Source organism: Cottoperca gobio, chromosome 14, assembly GCF_900634415.1.
Source record: "Cottoperca gobio chromosome 14, fCotGob3.1, whole genome shotgun sequence".
Lineage (NCBI taxonomy): Eukaryota > Metazoa > Chordata > Actinopteri > Perciformes > Bovichtidae > Cottoperca > Cottoperca gobio.
The window spans coordinates 12,844,742-12,864,309 of NC_041368.1; the positions used below are offsets into that span (position 1 = coordinate 12,844,742).

Genomic DNA, 19,568 nt, shown 5'->3' on the forward strand with positions numbered 1-19,568 from the left:
GAGGGCGAACAGTCTGATCACCTCAGCAGGTGATTGTACTGATTTCTCTCTATTTGGGAAGAATACTAATAAGTGAGAGAATTATTTGGTTGTCTCTCAATGGCATATGGTTGGCTACTTCTGCACTAGGCGGTTGTACTTGAATAATTCCTTGGCCCTTTTGATGTTAGTCTTGTGTCCATTATTTTATTTTAGGACTAATACAATGGATGCCACTCTCTTGAAAGGATGCACTGACTCATCCCCAGTCCTTGCAAATGCTCCAACTCTTTCTACACTTTTCTTTTCATGGCATAAAGAACAAGGTGAGCTTGTAAAAGTATGGGGTGGCCTATTGATCAATGTGCTTCCACAATTTAAAACCCTTGAGTGTGCCCAGCTCCATCTTAAAAAACTCATAGTATCTTTGAATACAGTGCTGTACTTGATTTTTTTTCTCAATTCAGTTAGTTCCCTGAGCCAATCATGACTGATAATGACACCACAAATCAGTCTCAAATGTAATGACCCTGGACATTTAAACTCCTCCTTGTCCCTTCTGAATATTTTTTGCATGTTTTTCAGTCATCTTAAGGTCCCTGAGAAATCTCAAGCGCTTTCTTGAAAGTCAGGGAAGGGAACTCTCCCAACAGAAAGGCCTGTACTGTATGCCATCCTCTTTAAACCTTCAGAGCAGCCTGTATTAGAGCATGTCATCAAACACAATGCAAAAGTCACAGTGCTCCAACAACTTGTGCAACTCTGCACAATATACTGTAGGCCTCAAACTGGTCTCACCTACTGGAATGGCAGCGACATTTGAAACTGGAATACCAAGGCTACCAACTGCTCATATGGAATATCGCACAAACAAGAAAAGCCTTGCAGAGTCGAGCTCTTTTTAACCTCATCCGTAATCCCATTAGCAATGTCCCAGTGTTCCAATCTCTCCCTATACTCCCGATAAGCTTTAGTTCCCTACACAAATTAACTGATTCTCCCAAACAGCCCATATTATCCTAACACATCTTCACTCATCCCCTTGAATCAGCTGCCTAACCAGGAATCTACTTCTTAAAAAAGCATTTGCCCATTTATGATCTAGTTAAAGCTAGCGTACAAGAGACATTGGTGTGTGAGAAAGTGTAACTACAGAAGGTGAAATTGGAACTAAAATGTGTTTCATCCTATTCTCATTAGGGTTGAATATTAAATAGGATAAGATGAAATAGCACTGAGGTAGCAAGCGTGTACATACTGGTAACAGGCACTTCTGAAATTACATCGGCTGAAGTGACACAATCAATCTTCAAGTCAATTTTGTCTGTAACTGGATTTCCACACAGTGACCAACAATATGTGTGTTCTTTCTCCTATCAAAGCACATTTAATTTCAGGTATTGGATTAGGTATTAATAGTACTAGTATACATCTTTTTGAATAGTATACTCTCATATCTCAAATGTGTAAAAAAACAAAAAGCATTGGTGCTTTCCTCTAACTTTTTTAGCCAGGTCTGCAATGCTCTGGTCATCTCGCTGAATCTACATCTACGTAATGCATCATTCAGGTTACATGGGGGTTGTGGTCTATGATTCAGCTCTATGACGATGGGCAATTTGTTAGGAAGTCACATCCAAGGGCTATAATCCAAACAAGCAGATAATGAAAGAGAAGAGATACATGCACAATTTTCAACGTATGCATTAGTCTGGGGAAATATCACGTACATTTTCTCTGCAAATTATAATAAAATATAATAATGACTATAATTACAAATAAATTACAATTCACTTCCTCTGCAAGATGCTGAATGTTGGGATAGCTGCCATTTGGGTCTGTGTACCATTTCTAGAATTCCAGTTTGGCTCACACATCAATGGCGACAAGAGGGCAGAGTCTGAATAGAGTGGCTGCAGAGTGGGCTTTTCATCTAGATATATACTGGTGGTAAGGCCACAACACATCTGTAAACTCCTATGGCATCACTGTTGGTAACCACCTTTTGACCATTCAAAACCATAGTCTTTTTCCATCTGTGTACACCTTTGAGTTTTTATTATTTTATTTCAAATATATGTTGGCTGTTAGGAGTCACAGTCAGTGTCCAGCATTGTTCCAAATTAAAACCCTCTTTGTTGAATCTGGAGAGCTGAAGGTCGTCAGCAGTTGTGTCACGACAGAAGTAGCTGACTGATGTTGGAAATATCAAGACATGATGGACTACAGCTCCCTAGCCTGAGGCTAAAGCACAGCTACTCTCTGCCTGGGATACTCTTTAAAACGTGCTCTACCCACTCCAGTGCATTTACAGGCTGCTACAGTGTAGCCCACTATTCTAGTCTAGTGGGCTACAGCCAACAAATACTAAAGAGGCCAACACCGAAGTAGAAATGTTTGTTGAAATCATCTTCAAGTCAAAGTAGCTCTAAACATTTTAAAACCTGACAATAATGAAGTATGATACAAAAGATAATTAAATCTAGAACCAGAAATCAAAACAATTCCTTTTTCAAGTCCTCACATTTTTGCTGAGAACTGTATTTAATAAAAAAAAAAAAGTGATGCTGTTGCAGTATTTGCGTAAATCCATTAGTTGTTTGTTTAATATAAAACGTGCACATTTAAAGCATTGCACATTGGTAAAATGATACAGACAACCAACTGTGCCAATATTTTATCTAAACTGCAAAGTCATTTAGATTGGTTAAAATTGCTGCCAACTGTCATGAAGGCACTACTTGAAAGGCTTACAATGGCGCAGAGTAAGGTGTAAGTTTCCACGACTGACACTGGCTTTAAGTAAAAGATTCTTAAATGTGAAATGTTCATAACTACTGTTGAGCATTATACGGTTGATTCATCTGTCTGAGTGAGACATTTATTTGCTGCTTGCTCTCATTTTGCTCTGGAATGGCAGCACTCCAAAACACAGAACGAAGACGTAACCTCAACTATAACATGTTTTTTTTACAATGGCTAACATCAGGCTAACGTATTTTGGCACATAAGCCTTCATTAGAGCGTCTGTTTTTGGCAGAGCAGCCAACCAGAGGAAGGTTATACGAGGAGGCACACCTGCTATATAGTTTTCACTGCTTGCTCTCATTGTCATCAAGTGTGATATCGTCGCATGACTGACAAGCTGCTGCCCGCAGCCTATTTAGAAATGATACTGGTGAATAGTATAAACTTAATAGTCATACATTAGATGGTATCTGTTAAATAAAATAATAATCAGCCAAATTATTTCTACAAAATGTAAATGTATGTACATTTGAAACATACTGAATATTCTAAACATAAACATGTTATTTAGCATTACAGAAAAAGCCAACCTGCCACAGTGAATTAAATATATGAAGTTCTTGAGGCAATGAACATCACCATGTATCATGTAAACATTACATGATTTTGTTTATTGTTGTATAGCTTTTTTACACATAGCCTGACTGTGTAGCGTATTCACATATTTTGTAGATGAGTCATGCCACATTGTCTCCACCATCCATTCATTAAAGTTTATTCTTTTAATAAGTTGAATATCACGTCTATTATTTCTGACTAAGATTTTTAGTAATTGTGGATAAACATGGGACGATCATGAATTTTGCAAGTCGATATATTTCCATATACAGTATATTTTTGGTCACGAAAGCTGAAGCAGATTTAAGTGGCGACAGACAAACTATTGTGTTACTTGCTCTCATTAAATGAACATCACACTTTGTTAACATGCCCTGGAAGTAAAACGCCTCCTTTGTTCTTTGTTTTTGGAAGTAGTCTTAAGCTTTTATAAACACAATGTTTTAAAATACATGTGTGTACAGCAGGAACAATAAAGCGGGTGCTGAAATGAATAGGTACAATCATATACTGTATTCAATTAGAGCCATCACTGTGGCTGTCAATCAGCGTTGCGTTATGGCGTCTTCAGTGAGTGGCCTTGCACAGACCAGGCCCCAGATGTTAATGTCAGAGCGATGAAACAGGAAACATTCTCTTTAAATTCCTCCTATACAATGTAGGTACAGGCCATACTTAAATTGCAAAACACATTTTGTTTCTCTAAACCTTTTTACATTAAAGTAGCCCGATCATTAGCTATTTGCAAAAGGCTAGTATGCAGTTGAAAAATCCAACTATTTATATATTGCTAAACATCTATTGTGGTTAAATAGTTTCAGTAAAACAATCAACCCAAATGACATACACTAATGTCTTGTCCCCCACGCCTTCTATTTTCAGCAATTATCAAAATAACCATTATTCTAAAGAGCGGATGTAAAAGATGCACAATTTCCAATAAAAGTTAATGGGGCAAAAGTGTTTTTCCCTGATCTGCAAATCAAATGCTTAGAAACACTACTATGTAATACAAAGACGCCATAAAAGCACCTCCAATCAGATAAGTAATAAAACATCAATACATTCATTATCCCTGGTCTTAAAAAACATAGTGTTTGACTGCTCTTCTCCGTGTGTGCCCTACTTCTCGAGGAGCAGCCATCTTCGATATGTGAATAGATGCATAGTAATGACATGGTAGCAGTCACATCAAAACCATTCCCTATATTTTGCCACGGGCCCACTCTTCAACAGATTTCAGAGGAATGACTTGTGAATATCACTGTGCGCACACCTTGACTCGCACATGCCCTCGACAGAGAACCCAAAACCGATGCAACACGTACCTCCAAAATCAGGCCTTAAACGGATGTCATATCCCTTCAGCAACTTGTCCACGGTGGCCTTGGCCACAGACATTCCGGTGCTTCCAGTGGAAGAGCTGAGGGCAGAAACCACAAAGTGTAAGAGCCATTTTGAGTAATGGGGGGGAAAAAAGCAGCAAAAACAGACATACTTTTTGAGTAGAAATTGTCTACAGCACACCTACTGTATGATAAATGATTACTGCACGTTAACGACATGAACCATGGAAGTGGAAGCCCTTACATCAACGGGGTAAGACTTAGACAAAGTGTAAGAAGACTTGGGATGCATCAAACATCACTCAACACATAAATTCATCCATGTATACCAATTTCTTCTAAAAGTAGTCAAATTAGTTTGTCCCGTTGTGTCTATTTCATGAGTTAAATTCAGTCATTTTGAATTCTGGACTGTCACGGTAAGAATAAACATTCACAATGCAAAGACTTTTAGCTGTATTTTTTATTTTGTATGTTGCAGTCAGTTGTCAGACAAATCAATTAAAAGCATGCTGACTGTTGTGTTGTCATGGGGAAGGTAAAAAAAATGTGCCTTGTGTATGCATTTTGCCGTAACGCAGCTTCTAATCAGTTGAGGGGCTGTGATGATGATACACCTGTCACGTGATTTATTGACGTTCGTCCTTCAAAAGAAAGTGACATTAAAAGTAACGTAATGTCATTGTCATTTGTGATATTTTATTTTTTTTGCTCACAGAGCTCAGCCTTATTTGTGGGCATGTATTTAAATAAGCTCTAGCCTCCCATCATGCTGTCAGAAGCTTTGTTGGTCTGAGCCTGGACTGGAGACAGACTATCCCCAGGAGGAGCGTATAGTCCGCACTAGTCTGACTGACACTTATAACATTGGTGCCATGACCTGCATCACCTGACCGAGACCGGCTCGCCAGCTGAGGTTCCTTGTTACAGAGGAGGGTGTGGATTAGAATGAGCGTTATAGGGGTTAGAAACGATGGGAGGAAGTGGGTTAAAATTGCTCCCCAGATAGGAGAACTAGCCCTGGGCTCAGTTAGGGAAGCACTGTTCAATTAGCTCATAGGTAGTGCAGCTGTTCATCAAGCCGGCCGGTTACAGGACTTGTGGGTTAGACACCTGAGCATCATTAGGAGGGGGAATATCAATGACACCTGATGTAAGATTACTCCCCTTTCATTTGTTATTCGGGGTTATTATAAAGGGATCAAAAATGTCAGAAAGAAGTGCGACCCACTTCTCACTGAGCACCTAAATCTCATAAGTGAGGCTGTGGGTTACTGCAGCCAAGGAAAAGGAGTAGGCCACGAGAGATATGTATCAGTGGCTTTAACAACAAAACAATAAAGTGATTGATCTGTTGACTGTGATGATGTTCATGAAGGCTGGTGCAGTAATTCCTGCTGTAAACATTTCAACTGGACCAGAGTTTATTTATTGAAATCTCACACCCTTGCCTCCTCTGTCTGCAAAGCAACAGGAACCTGCTGGGATTATTCTTCAATTTTGAATGATTTGGTTCTGGTTAATTAAGAAGATTATATGAATAGAAATATTACTTGATGAACACAATAAGTACATTCCAGAGTGGCTACAGCACTGCAGACTCATACATCTAACTGTTTACCAGCCAATCAATCGATCATCAGCCAACACTTGTCTACTGAGGGCTGTCCTTCTTTGGCAGGATTGAACTGAAAGTCGCCCTTTCCATATCCCCATTTTGATATCGGGAGTAGGTTACGTTTTCACAATAGGCTTGATACCATGCACGCGCATGTTTTTACGCTCGCGCGCGCCACAGCACCTTCTAATAGAGCATATATCGGCACCAATGCCCCTAATAAGTAGGCCTAGGTACCCCGTTAATGCGATGTGCCACATCTTAGCCTTTTATTGACCGATAATCACGTCTATTGGTGTGAAAGCTTTTTTTTTTTTTTTTTTAAACGACGTTTTCTTACCTTTGAACAAAGCAGAAGAAGGACAAAGCCGCCAGAGCAGAGAAAATTCCACATAATTTATCTTCTTGACGACCCAACATCTCCACAAATCCTTATATATAGTTCCTATAATCCAACCAGTCCAGTGGTCCTCCAGAAAATGCACAAAGTAAAAATTGGCAATTAAAAAATAATTGCCTTTTTTAAAAATGTCGAATAATCTACCCTACATCTACGCATGCGATGTCTTCATTAAATAGGCTTCTTGATTTAAAAAAATCTTGTAATTGGCCCCCGCTGTTTTCCCCGGCTATGGAAATCCGTGCAGGTCACAGAGCCCCTCGACCAACACCAGAAGATCAGACATCTTGCTCAAAAAACAGCATACACAATACTTTTAAAAGTGATGACAAGTATTCTTCCTCTTAAAAAAACAAACACTGGCATGAATGACTGAGCAGCAGCCTCTTGATGATCAAATTGGTGGATGAAATTTCCCAGTCCAAATCTGCAGAAGAGGCATGGTTCCAGCGATGCTCCGGCGCCAGACTATTCCACAACGTGATGTTGTTAAAAGATATTTGTTTGAGCTGGAAACGCTGGTCGGCTGAAGGGGAGCGGTGGGTTTAAAAAAAAGAAAAATGAAGAAATCTTCATTCCCTTTTTCTCTCTCTCTCTCTCCCCCGTTGCTGCTGCTGCTGCTGATGATGTAGATCAGCGCAAAGTCACTGAGGGGAAAATGCACATTGAAAAAGCACTGGGTAATATCTGATGCAGACGTCAGAGAAGGCTATATCACTCCTCTGGTGGAAAAATTAGATGCCGAGAAATATGGATGGCCCCTTATACGCCAATGCATGTATCACAGCGTCGGATTTTATATCAAAGATGCAAAAGCTATTTGAAAAGTCCACTTGCCTCCGCTGTCCAACGTTAAATGACGTTTCAACACGTTAATGTGGTCCACTCGTCTTCTCCCCGAAACAGCGCACAAGTGACAGACATTCAACAGTCCGAAGAGACATGATGAGGAAAGCTTGTCTCCTTTGGATTTTTTTGTTGAAATTAAAATGATGTCCTACGGGGGGGAAAGGAGGGACACCTGAGGTGAATTCCTTAGCGACAGCCTGTTCATACGCTGAATTGTCTGTCTATTCTCTGTGAAGCACGTTAGGGTGCTGGGAGTGTGTACCGGTGCGTTTTTTTTTAATGCATTTCTTCCACTTTGCCACAATTTTTGTGAAACACGCACACATAGAGACACGCACCTATACAAAATCAGGCGCGCACACACAACATGAAAACGCGCAATATTGTTTTTTATTTATTGTATTCCTTATCACGCTCTTTTTTTTGTTTTTGAAACAAAAAACATGCTTACTGGAAATTGCAAACGCACAATTCAAGAATCACACAAGCTTGGTGTTTTAAACAGAGGAGGAGGTTTTCTTCAGGGATCTCTGTGCTGTCCAGTTGCTAAGCAACCCAGCCAGCACTGATGCAGTTGTGGTGATTCGAAGGCTATGCGCAAAGGCTCATTTAAAGGAGTAGACCCAATGCTGTCACCACTGGGGTGTCAGTGGGACAAAAGCAGACAGCAACTGATGTACCATGGAGCCATTTATGTTATGATAGGAAGGGGGGGGGGGGGGGGGGGGCGCCATTTACAATAATACATTTAAAATAAATGTGTCGTGTCAGTGATATCACACTCACACTACACTTTTGCTTTATCATCATTGTCCTGCTCCTCCTCATCATCCTCATCATCATTACTGCCAGGGACACTGTGATGAAATAGCCGAGTTAATCAATCCATAGCTTCTTTTCTTTTTTTTGTTACTTAACAGGTATTTGTTGCTTTTCAATATTATCTGCTGTTGTCCATGACCAGAAAGGAGGGAGAATCAGTGTGTCCCTCCCATAGGTGATGTCACAGCACTGAACAAAAAGAATATGAAATGGCAAAGAAGGACAAATTACATTTGGGTTTTTTGTCTAGTGATGTTTTCTGGTTTGGACAATAATATCAATAATATATATGAATGTCAACGTAAAAGAAAAAAGTAGAATAAGCCTACATTTGTATTTTGACTTTATGTGCCCGAGCTTTGGAATGGACGTGGCCTAGGACTGTATTCAATCCCCTTATCATAAGACCTATATAATGTGGACCTTTAAAAAAGAAAAAGTAATGGAATTGCAATTACATACAGTACATCAAAGTGCACACTGGTGCTGACCATGACCTTGCACCCAAGGGTGAGCAATTAGCATAACATGTTCTGCAAGACACAGACTGCCTTTCACAATTCATACTTGTTGCATCACAGGAGAGAAAAGTTATGCCTACAAACAAACAAAGTTTAAGAAATGGTAAATCTATTGCAAAGTATCAAAAACTATATAATAATAATAATAATAATAATAATACATTAGAGTTATATAGCGCTTTTCTAGTATATCAGTAAATTAAGTGTGACATCTCAGTTGAGACATATGTTTGAGGGAAAAAAACGTCTGAGCCGATTTAAATGTGGCATAATTAAATCTTTGATATTAACAATAACACATCAAGTTTGTATCTTTATATAATAATATATCTAGTTTTGAAGTTAATCTGCATTTGTTCAAAACACACAACATTGAGCATTTTTTCTTTAACAAGATGTATTTACGTAAACTCACTAAATCCTCTTTAGGTATACACACACAACAAACAATGGTCTTGTTTTATTTGTTGCGGAGCCGCAGGTTCGGAAATCACCAAATCTTCCTCCTTTCTTTTTTGTCACTTATGCCTGGCCCTAATTCTCTTCCATATATATTATGTATTGGTCATGCTAGACCACATACAAGGCCTTTGTAAGGCTACCAAAAAATATGAAATAGTAAATGCTTTAGCAGTAATCGGCAAAAAAATCTGGAAAAAGATTTTAATCTTAATCTTAATAGAAACTGGAGGTGAAATCAATTATCTTATCAACCTTGTGCGGTTTAAATTAGTTCACTCATAATAAATCATTGCAAAATACTAGCCTTGCTTGATCTATATAATAAAATTAAGTTGACTTTACTTTTACATTTATTTATTTTACGTACAAAAAATGAACTAGTTTATTCAAAGACTAGTCTTGCTTGATCTACACAACAGTCAGGGGCTGTATTATAGAAACCTCTTATCACCACAGATCTTATTTTAACGGTTTGGTAAGCCATTACTGATAAACAGTTCCTAAAACAATTTTCCTATCCTAACTAAAGTGTAATACACAAATATCCTAACTTCCCAAAATCTTAAATAACATGTTTAATCCGTAGAACTGCTCTTTTATTGCTTTTACACAACCGGCTAGGAGTTTTGGGTTTCTGTGCAGCAAGAGGTGAAAGGTGGTTTCATAGAGAGCAGTGGACAGTTAAAGTTCAGACATGGAGTCTCCATGTCTGAACTTTAACTGTCCACAATCACTGAGGACATACTTTTACTGGATGAACATAATTGTCCTCACATGAAAAAGTTTAAAAGGGGATCTTTTTAATTTGTTTAATTTAGCCAGCTCTAGAATGTTGGGTTAACAGGACACACTATGTGTTATGTTTACCAAAATGTTGGTGAGTGGTAATTCATCATGTTTCATTTGGGTATGTATAAATGATTGTTGTATTAACATCTTAAGCTTAAAATTAGGTCTGAGTTGAGAAATTAGGGGGGAATAATGCTGCATGTTTTTCTTAGTCAAGAGGAGGGTCCAAAGCAAATATTAACTGGAATGGCACTCGGAGAGCGCAGACAATTTCACAAGTTCACAAGTACATACTTCGGTAGGTTCATGAGCTTGGAAACAACATGGACGCTACAAAGAAGATGTGTTGTATTTTATTGCTCAGAGCTTTTAAACAACACATTGATAGTTGTTTCCGAGTTGTTGGTCCGACCTGAGGGGTGTTCACATGAATGTTCCATGTCAGGAAGTCATTTTTCTGATTATTCCGACACCACATGCAGCACAAATGCTCTATTTTGCAATTTAACGAAAGCGAAACATAATTTGTGTATCCGCCCCGTGTTACAGATCCATTCCACAATGTAATGGGTTCTTCTTGGCCCATGCTACACCCGTCCACCAAGTTTCATTAAAATCGTGGCAGTAGTTTTTCCGTAATCCTGCTGACAGACAAACAGACTAACGAGCCGGAAATATAACCCTAGGAAATACCTTGTTTTAAAAAAAAAAGAAAGTAAAACATAGGGGGACAACACCCCTCCAATAATGTTTGTACAGACTCTACATGGAGAGAAACATTGTGTGTTTATTTGTAACCTTGTAAACTTAGTAATTCAGTGGGCTTTCACCTTTGAATCCGGGATAGATATTTAACTAGTACCAGATTGGTTTTCAAAATGTGATTCAGTGATTTAAATGCAAATTATTCACCAGGCCATTTAAGAATAAACTAGCTTGACATACTCTTGTTTTTTAATAAGTCTATTCATGCATAGGTAATTGTATGCTCGATAATTGCGGAAAAAGCAGATTTGTCCATATATGTATTCTTTGAAGTAAGTAAGTACAGTAATGGGGTGCAATAAGGCTTTAGAACCTGTGTGGCACCATGCTAGATGGATCCCCACAATCTCTGTACATGCTCAGTCTGTGTTTTCCGCCATAGCCGGTGTCGCTCACAATAGTGCCTCGATTCACAGCATTCCCTGTTTACTACAATAACCTATAATTGGCATATATGACAAGGAGATCAAAGCCCATGAGATGTGCATCAACCATGCTCTTTTTTGGTCCATTCATATGTTGCATAACACATGTGAGTTACTGGGTCACCCTTGCTCCTATGATATAAATAGTACCACATGGTTAATGCATTGGTGCCTTCCAGTCACTCCCTGTTTCTCTTGCTGTTCATATCTGTCAAACACCCCAATCGACTCTTAGTAACAGATGATACATTTAACCGATGTGTTTTGTTGTAACATGTTTCATCCTTTCGTCGCGCAACTTCTCCACGAGTCTTTGACACAAGTGAATGTATGTGTTTTATAAAAGGGGCTGACTTAACGAGAGTTCACTTAACGTTAATGTGCTGTGGGACTTTGTGTACTCCCTGTGATTAGAGAACACAATTAAGACTTCTTGTGAAGAAGTTAAGTTTAATTCGAGGCAACGCAGTCTGTAAACTATGAGGTGCAATGACGGCTCAAGTTCATGTTTGGTCAACCTCACGATGAGAGGGCTCTCCTTGACTGGTTGAATTAAATCTGTATCACTGCTGCCTCATCTTGGTTTGTAAGAGCAGAGCAGGAGACCTCCCTGGAGAGACAGAGACTGCAATATTCCTGATTCAAGTCTGAACTTGATGACCTGAGTGTCTTTTTGTATTGTGTTAACAAGACTTGACTTACCTGGACTAGATGGACACTATATGGACAGTGGCGTGTCCAGACCTCTTTGACTGGGATGGCCCACTCACATCTACTTTAATTACATTAGAGTATCTTACCGTTTCTCACATTCCTGGTTTTAAAATTGTAATTCAAAAGATAAATAGACCTACCAATCACATACAAATATAATATAACGCTTCCATACTTTATCCACTGCGCTCCAAATCAAACAGATTCTTGTTCTGAGTTTTTGGCAGTTGAGGCTACTCCAGCGCATTGATACCTCTCAGGTCTATTATTCAGGTTATTTTTCTATACATGATTTATTTTGTGTCAGTGTGTGACTACATGCTACTAACACATTTGTAACGATCATAACTAAAATCACCAGAGACACTCTGTTAGTCTTGAGGAGATGCAGCAAAGTATTTGTGCACAAACTGCCAACTGTACTGTAGATTCACTTGATATCTTCAACGCTAAACTTGAACTCCTTACGGCACAAACATACATGTTATGTAATGTTACTGGCTCTCTTATTCTCTAAATGAGCTATGCTGCTCTTACAACACAGGGGGGGTCATAGTGTTGAGAATTGGTTTTTTAATTATGACTTTTTTAGGTTCAATGCTGAAGTTTATAGGAAAAAGTCTTTATTTCAAAGTAGTTGCAACCAAAAAAACAACCAAAACGATATGATATACCAAATATATAGATACATACGTATAGATACATACCGAAGAGGAAAGCAAAACGTATGCATTGTGAAACATTCTCTGCCAGCAGCCTTCTAAGATCCACAGGTGTTTCAGTTTCCCCGGCCACACACAAGCCAAGCCCTTTCAAATGGAGACCTTTGTTGACCTCCTGATTTATGACCTAATTAACAGACTGTATAGTCAGAGTAAAGTTAAAAATTGTGATCTATGTAAGCACTGTGCCAGGTTCTATAAATAGGAGTTTGACCGCAGCTGAATCAGCTTTAATCTGTATAGGGGTAAACGTCATGATTATCAACTGGTCACCATGGTATGTTACACTGCAAGAGCTCACCACCCCACAGTGTGACAGTGCACCTGACAAGCTTTGAGAAAATGAAGGTTCAACTTCAATGTACATCATGCCTTTCATTGACCGCAGTGATGAGATTGGTTGCTTTGAAAACATACAGCTCTGAAGCACTACCTCCAAGCAGGCAACCAGGCAATTGTTGCTATGCTACCGTAGAAAGCCCAATCAAAGTGCAGTGTGTTGCTCGTTGAGGCTGAACTGCACCACAATGTTCCAAATACTTGTGAAGTGTACTGTTTACACTCAAACCATATAGATAGCACACAAGAGAGAAGGGAAATGCATGCTAATGCTTTTGCTTTGCCCACCTCAGGTTTCTGCAGGAAAAAAACAATCATGTAAACAAGCCAGAATGATGCATCACATGAATAATATCCACTATTGATCATTATATGTGGTGTAGTATATATACCACAGGATGGCAGATGGAACTCCAGTATATGATTTATGACTTCACACAGAATAACATATATCATGATTGTTAAACATGGCCTTAAAAATTAAGATATATATGCTATAACATGTATTACTTGGTTTCATGCTTGATTGTTTAATTCTAATGTTGGATTGCTCACAGCAATGTACCAATGTTCCAACTTAAATGGAAATTAATGAACATGATCCTGATTGACCATAAACAAGGACGTCTTGGCAAGGAATATTGAAAAGATATTTTTAAAAAGATCAATAATGATAATGTGACGTGTTTGTCCTCAGGAGGTCTGAATAATACTAATCAGACTAAGCAAAGGTTAGATGTGTCACAATGACATAATAAAATTATTCTTTGTGTTTTGTGCAATTACATGTAATGTGGGTCCACAGCCAGCTGGCAGCTTAACACACAGACTACCTGTTCATGCTCCTGAGTGAGAAAACTAAGGGCTTGTCACCCTGCAGGCGGCACGCAACTAACTGACCTGAAACTCTCATCTGTCCTCTACACCAGAGGAGTACACATCTCAAACAGACACATGGTTCGCCCGCTCCAAAATTAGCATGGCTGAGGCGCAACACTCGATGCTAAATAGCTATTGATGGAGGACAAACACTAATAAGAATATGTAATTCTGTCCCATACCTCACCCATGTCCCTTTGCAACTCTCTTCATTTATAGAACATTTGGGGTGGTGCATATTTAACCAGACCCTTGTGGCCTTTTATTGATAAAATCAAAATAATTCATTAAGTGTTTGTAAAGGTCTGACATGAGGTTAATCTTCTCAATGATTTATCAATATGAAAACAGCACGTCTGTGAGGCATATGTCGTCCAGCAAAGTCTTTCGTTGGTGACAACGTTACCTCTTTCTCCCTCTTGAGAGTCAGTGTATGTATGTATGTATGTAAGTGTCCTTGTTTGTCTTTGCATGTGTGAGTAAGTACATGTTGTCTGCATGTATGTTATGGATTCCTCTTTGTTTTTTTATACTCCATGTATCTTTTATATTACACTGTCTTTCAGCCAGGTGCATTTCAGCATGCCATTGATTTATCTTTTATCAAACACAGTCTCTATATTTCTCCCTGCAAGGACGGCTTGAAGCAGTAAGGTGGACGCTTCATTTGGTCATTCTCTTATTCCTCAGGTAAAAGCTCATGTAATTCCCTTGTTTGCATTCAAAGTGTCCTCATTTCAGTTTTCCTTAAATTCAAATGTCAAAGCCTGATGCAACAGCCTTCAGTTGTCTCCATAAAACGGAAACAATGAATGTCAACACCCAAAAGCAAACATGGATTCACCACTACACGCCAAAAATATGTAGCATTTTGTCAAAAATAGCACTGTGTAGCATCCCTTCCTCTTTTCCTATCTGTATTCTACGTGGGATTTCTACACGGAACTCCTTCGAGAAAGGGTTAATGAATTCCTCACACAGATAGATATTGCCATGGAAACAGCTGCGTGACTGCTTGCAGCTTGTATACACACAGGAGGGGGAAAAAAACAATGGTGCCAAAGGTATTTTAAAATTCAGCAAGCAGAGGCTTTCCAGTGCACATAGCTGCATTTAAGATTGTTTCATTTTTTTTTAGCACGGAGCCACAAAGAGTGAGGAGTAGCCACCTTGCACCCTCACCCCCGGTCCTCCTCTCTCTCTCTCTCTCTCTCTCTCTCTCTCTCTCTCTCTCTCTCTCTCTCTCTCTCTCTCTCTCTCTCTCTCTCTCTCTGCATCTTTGAAATTCAAAGGAATGTGATTGGCATTGGAGATGCATTTACAATAGCCATGGAGTTAATGCATTCAAAAATATGAGGTCTGGATTTGGTAGATGAGAAATAATACTATGCTCTGTCATTTCCTTTGCAATAACAAAGTACACACACAGCCACTAAAACACACACACACACACACGCTCTAACACAATTCCAGCAGAGAATAATTAATTCACAATATGAAACAGACCTAAGGCAATGTGCCTCGCGGTTGAGCCGAGAAAGAAGGAATAGATTGAGGGCTGTGATGCTTATTACATTCTTTAATACAAAAATGTACAAATACACAAAGCCTTGCATGACTGCACACACCGTGCACATGTACATGCAATAATTATTTGTCTCTTAAGATTATACAATCATGCCCGTGTTTTCAAAATAGGTGGCGCAGTACACTATGAACTGGTGGGATAACATAATCCATTTCCGTACAGAAACATGTTCTTCTAGTGCCATTAGCCATCCTCCCAATAGCGAGTCAATAGTCTCTCGCACTGCCCAAATGGACTTTTATGCTTGAGTCTGCAAATATGACTCTATAGGTTGGTTTCTGCAGCAGTATTCACTGCTGGCACTCAGTTGCTGAAGCAAACTAACTGTATTTAGATTCATAAATATTTTGAGATGCATTGAAAAGCTCTTAAGTCTATAGAGAGGAGTTAGCATAGTGATGCAAGGAACTGTAGGTGCAGCAAGTATCGAGTGTGGAGTGTTCAGTAAACAAACAAACAAACAAACAAATAGAAAAGATGAATACACAGGGACAAGCAGAAACATTAAAACACAGATAAGCTGTTTTTTTGTGACTTGCAGAAATCTAGTATGTGGCTTTCTGTCCATTTTGGACTAAAAGGTTCTCATTCACTTTAGGTTGTTTTTCTCCTGCTCCAATCAGAAACAAGAGCAGGGAATTCTCCCAGGAACTGAACCACCTTCTACGAGCATGTGTCCTGTCCATTAATGGATGTAGAGTGTGTAGAATGTTCCCTCTTCTCAGGTACATACACTATATTATAAGGCAACAACAACATTCTTCATGCTTCACGTTAAAAGCGGCCATGTAATGTAGGGCAGCTGTAAGTCTTCAATAATTTGTGTCAGATAATTCAGTTTTTTTCATATTTGTTATTTTGAGTTGCTGCGTCCTTTCTGATTTGTGTTAAGATTCCCTGCAGAATATGAAACAGGCAGAACACTTGAGAAATTAGATAATTAAATAAAGAATGTGATGTTGCTTTTCATTTGTGAACTGTTGAAATAACAATGCTATCAAAATGAATTCAAACAGGCACAGATGAATACAATCACATCAAGTGTTCACGTGCACTTGTCAAAAACGTATTAAAGCTATTTTCAGAAATCAACAAACATCAGCTATAATTAGTTGGGAAAAGTCACCGGTTGGGGCTCGCATTGGGATCAGTCGATTCATAATTTAAGTTTAGACCAATGCATCAGACCATTCTGTGAAGTTTTTGAGCCACATCCATGCGGGTTGATGAAAAAGAGATGGACTTCAGCAATCCTCTCGTCACACAGCAAACTGTGGTCAAGTATAATTGCACAGCTGTAAGCAGATCATAATTGGATAATAATTTTTTAGTAATTCCTTTTGGGATCCAATCCCCCACTGGGATTTTGTAATTGATGAGTTAGCTCACAGCTGCCAAGAAATTACAAGATTAGGTGACTATCAAAGCTTATCACATAGGCACAGAGAAGTAAGTCATACAGCAAATTAGTGGGGGGCTCTGTGACTCTGTCAGGCAGGTATGTGAAGAGATATTATCTTATTTGCTAAATGAGCCATGGATGGACACTATCATTTTTTATAGATAGACATTACACGCTAGGCTTAACGGTGACATGCAGGTAAGATATTAAAGGTGCATTTCAGAGACATTTTCAGTATTAAACCTTAATGTTTGTAATTATCAACGAAAGACTGAAATTTGAAGGTCAATGACCAAAACGTCTCTATGAACTCAGTGCTGACAGTGTGTCATGGCTACACAAGGAAGCACAAAAATCACACGCAATTTGAGGACACATATTAGGGAATTTAAAGGTACGCATTTTATTCCAGTAAATAGAATGGAGGGAATGTAAGTATATTCATAGTTGGACATTGTGGGAAATATTGAAGTTTGCTTTCTTGCTGAGCGTTAGATCAGAAGATCAATACCACTCTCATGCCTGTACATATGTACATAAATATAAAGCTATCACCAGCAGTCGAATAGCTTAGCTTAGCATAAAGACAAGAAACGTGTGGTAACAGCTGGCTTGGCTCTGTCCGAAGGTAACAAAATCTCATTAATCAATTATACTATATTATATTGTATTTGACATCATCTTGCAACATGTCCCCCAAATTAAACAACTAAATATGTAATTTGTCCATGCCCTCTAAAACAATACATTAGTTTGTTGTCTGAGCTGACACCCCATGGCATTTGTATTAATTAACAGAGGTGGGACCAGGTAAGACAAATAAGTCTCAAGTCTTCACACTCAAGTCTCAAGTCAAGAAAGTCCCAAGTGAAGAGTGACAGCTCCCAAGTCAAGTACCAAGTCCTAAACTTTCAGTTTCCTGAACAAGTCATAAAACCCTCTTCACCAAATGTAATGCCAGTTTAGATCCGCACATTTTGCATACTGCAATTTGTTAATGTTGAGCACCGCATAGTGTTTGTACGCAAACGGAATGAACTTTTGTCAAGTTTTTTACAACTGCCGTTTATTAATGTAACGTTGGTTCCTAATGGTTCTGTCCTGCAACCTGATTGGTTCTGGATTATTAAGTGTTGACATGCTGGGATTGAATAGCGTTAACGTTAGGCTATAGTTGAATAAGGAAATTAAGGGAAATGTATTTATTTGTGGAACACTTTTTAAATAACATACTTTTTAATCTTTGGGGGAAGGTTTCAAGTATTTTCAAGTCAGAAGTCTAGTCCAAGTGAAGTCACGTGTCATCCGTGTTAAAGTCCAAGTCGTGTTGCAAGTCTTTTTAGATTTTTGTCAAATCAAATGTAAGGTCATCAAATTTGTTGACTTGATTTTGGCGAACACCTCTGTTTATTACTGTTTTTATCAGAATGTAACTTTAAAAAAGAAGAAGAAAAAAGCACATGACAGAATAACAATCAGAGATTCTTAATTCATCTTCATTAAATAGGAGGATCACACATCAAACTCACCATGTTCATCCTTGAAACAACTCATATGATTAAGGATTTAGAGCCTTAGATGTCAGACTGACTCTTCTCTGATTACATTAGGAAATGATGGTTTACACAGCTTAGAAGTTGTTGTGACTTATCTCACTGTCTTTCAGAAAGCAGGGGGTTCTCACCAATGTGCTCAGGTCACAAGCCTCCATCAACCACACCTCCACAATAATGACTGCCAGCTGCTGTGCCTGACATAAAGTCACATTCAGAATTCCCAATTATTTCTCAGACACTTGAGACACCTGGGAGTGGAGTTGCAAAAATAAAATATAATGATTAAGTAATATACAGTAACACAAAGAAAGGCACTATTTTTAGTATGAGAATTAAATGTCTTATGTGATGCAGGTCTGTTGCTCATAACACCCTCCTCCATCTTGAAGCAGGAGGGAGGAAATGTCTTGAGATTTCCAATGCACAGGAAGCTTCACCTGCAAAATAGAGAGGAAATCTCGGCACCTGGTGAGTTGTGTTGATTCACTTGTATTGATCAATAATCACATCAACCCACCGTAGATATATTACGGTCATTTTGTGCGATGGGGCAGTAAAATCTTACTTATTACCCCTTTACAGTAATGTGGAGCTGTAATTTATTGCAAACATTATTTAGCCTGATACTTGCTTTTGAATCAGCTCCGGTTGTATACTGACCTTGAGCCTGTGTGTTATAACCAACCCTTCTTTCATTATAAATATCTGGACGTGTGGCACACAATCCGGAAATTAACATAAATGTTAGATTGCAACGACAATGTATTCCTCAAATTAATAAAGCTGAAGAATTCAAATAAAACAGTGACAATGTTTTACTGAAATGAAATGTCAGTGAAATTGATGGCTTATATTTCAGTAGGTGTAAAAAGTATAAACTTCTTTTTATGTAGCTGGTCTGAAGCATATAGAAGAAAAAGTGCTGTCTTTGCAGTTTTCTTTGCTTCACCGATGCGATCGGTACATTTATTATATGTAAAGGATACCTCTGTTAAATATGCGTGTCACCATTATTTTGTGAATTTA

At 38.6% G+C, this 19,568-nt stretch overlaps 1 protein-coding gene across 1 annotated transcript in view; it reads right to left on the reverse strand.

Annotated features, from left to right (window-relative positions):
- gabrb4 (gamma-aminobutyric acid type A receptor subunit beta4) overlaps nt 1-7,544 on the reverse strand; it is a 57,684-nt gene extending 50,140 nt beyond the window's left edge. Inside the window, exons 1-2 of the mRNA XM_029448013.1 lie at nt 6,650-7,544; nt 4,674-4,768 (exon numbers count right to left, since the gene is read on the reverse strand). Of these exons, the coding sequence (XP_029303873.1) occupies nt 4,674-4,768; nt 6,650-6,729 (175 nt within the window). The 5' untranslated portion in view covers nt 6,730-7,544. The remainder of the gene's footprint in view (nt 1-4,673; nt 4,769-6,649) is intronic.
- Nucleotides 7,545-19,568: the final 12,024 nt, after the last annotated feature.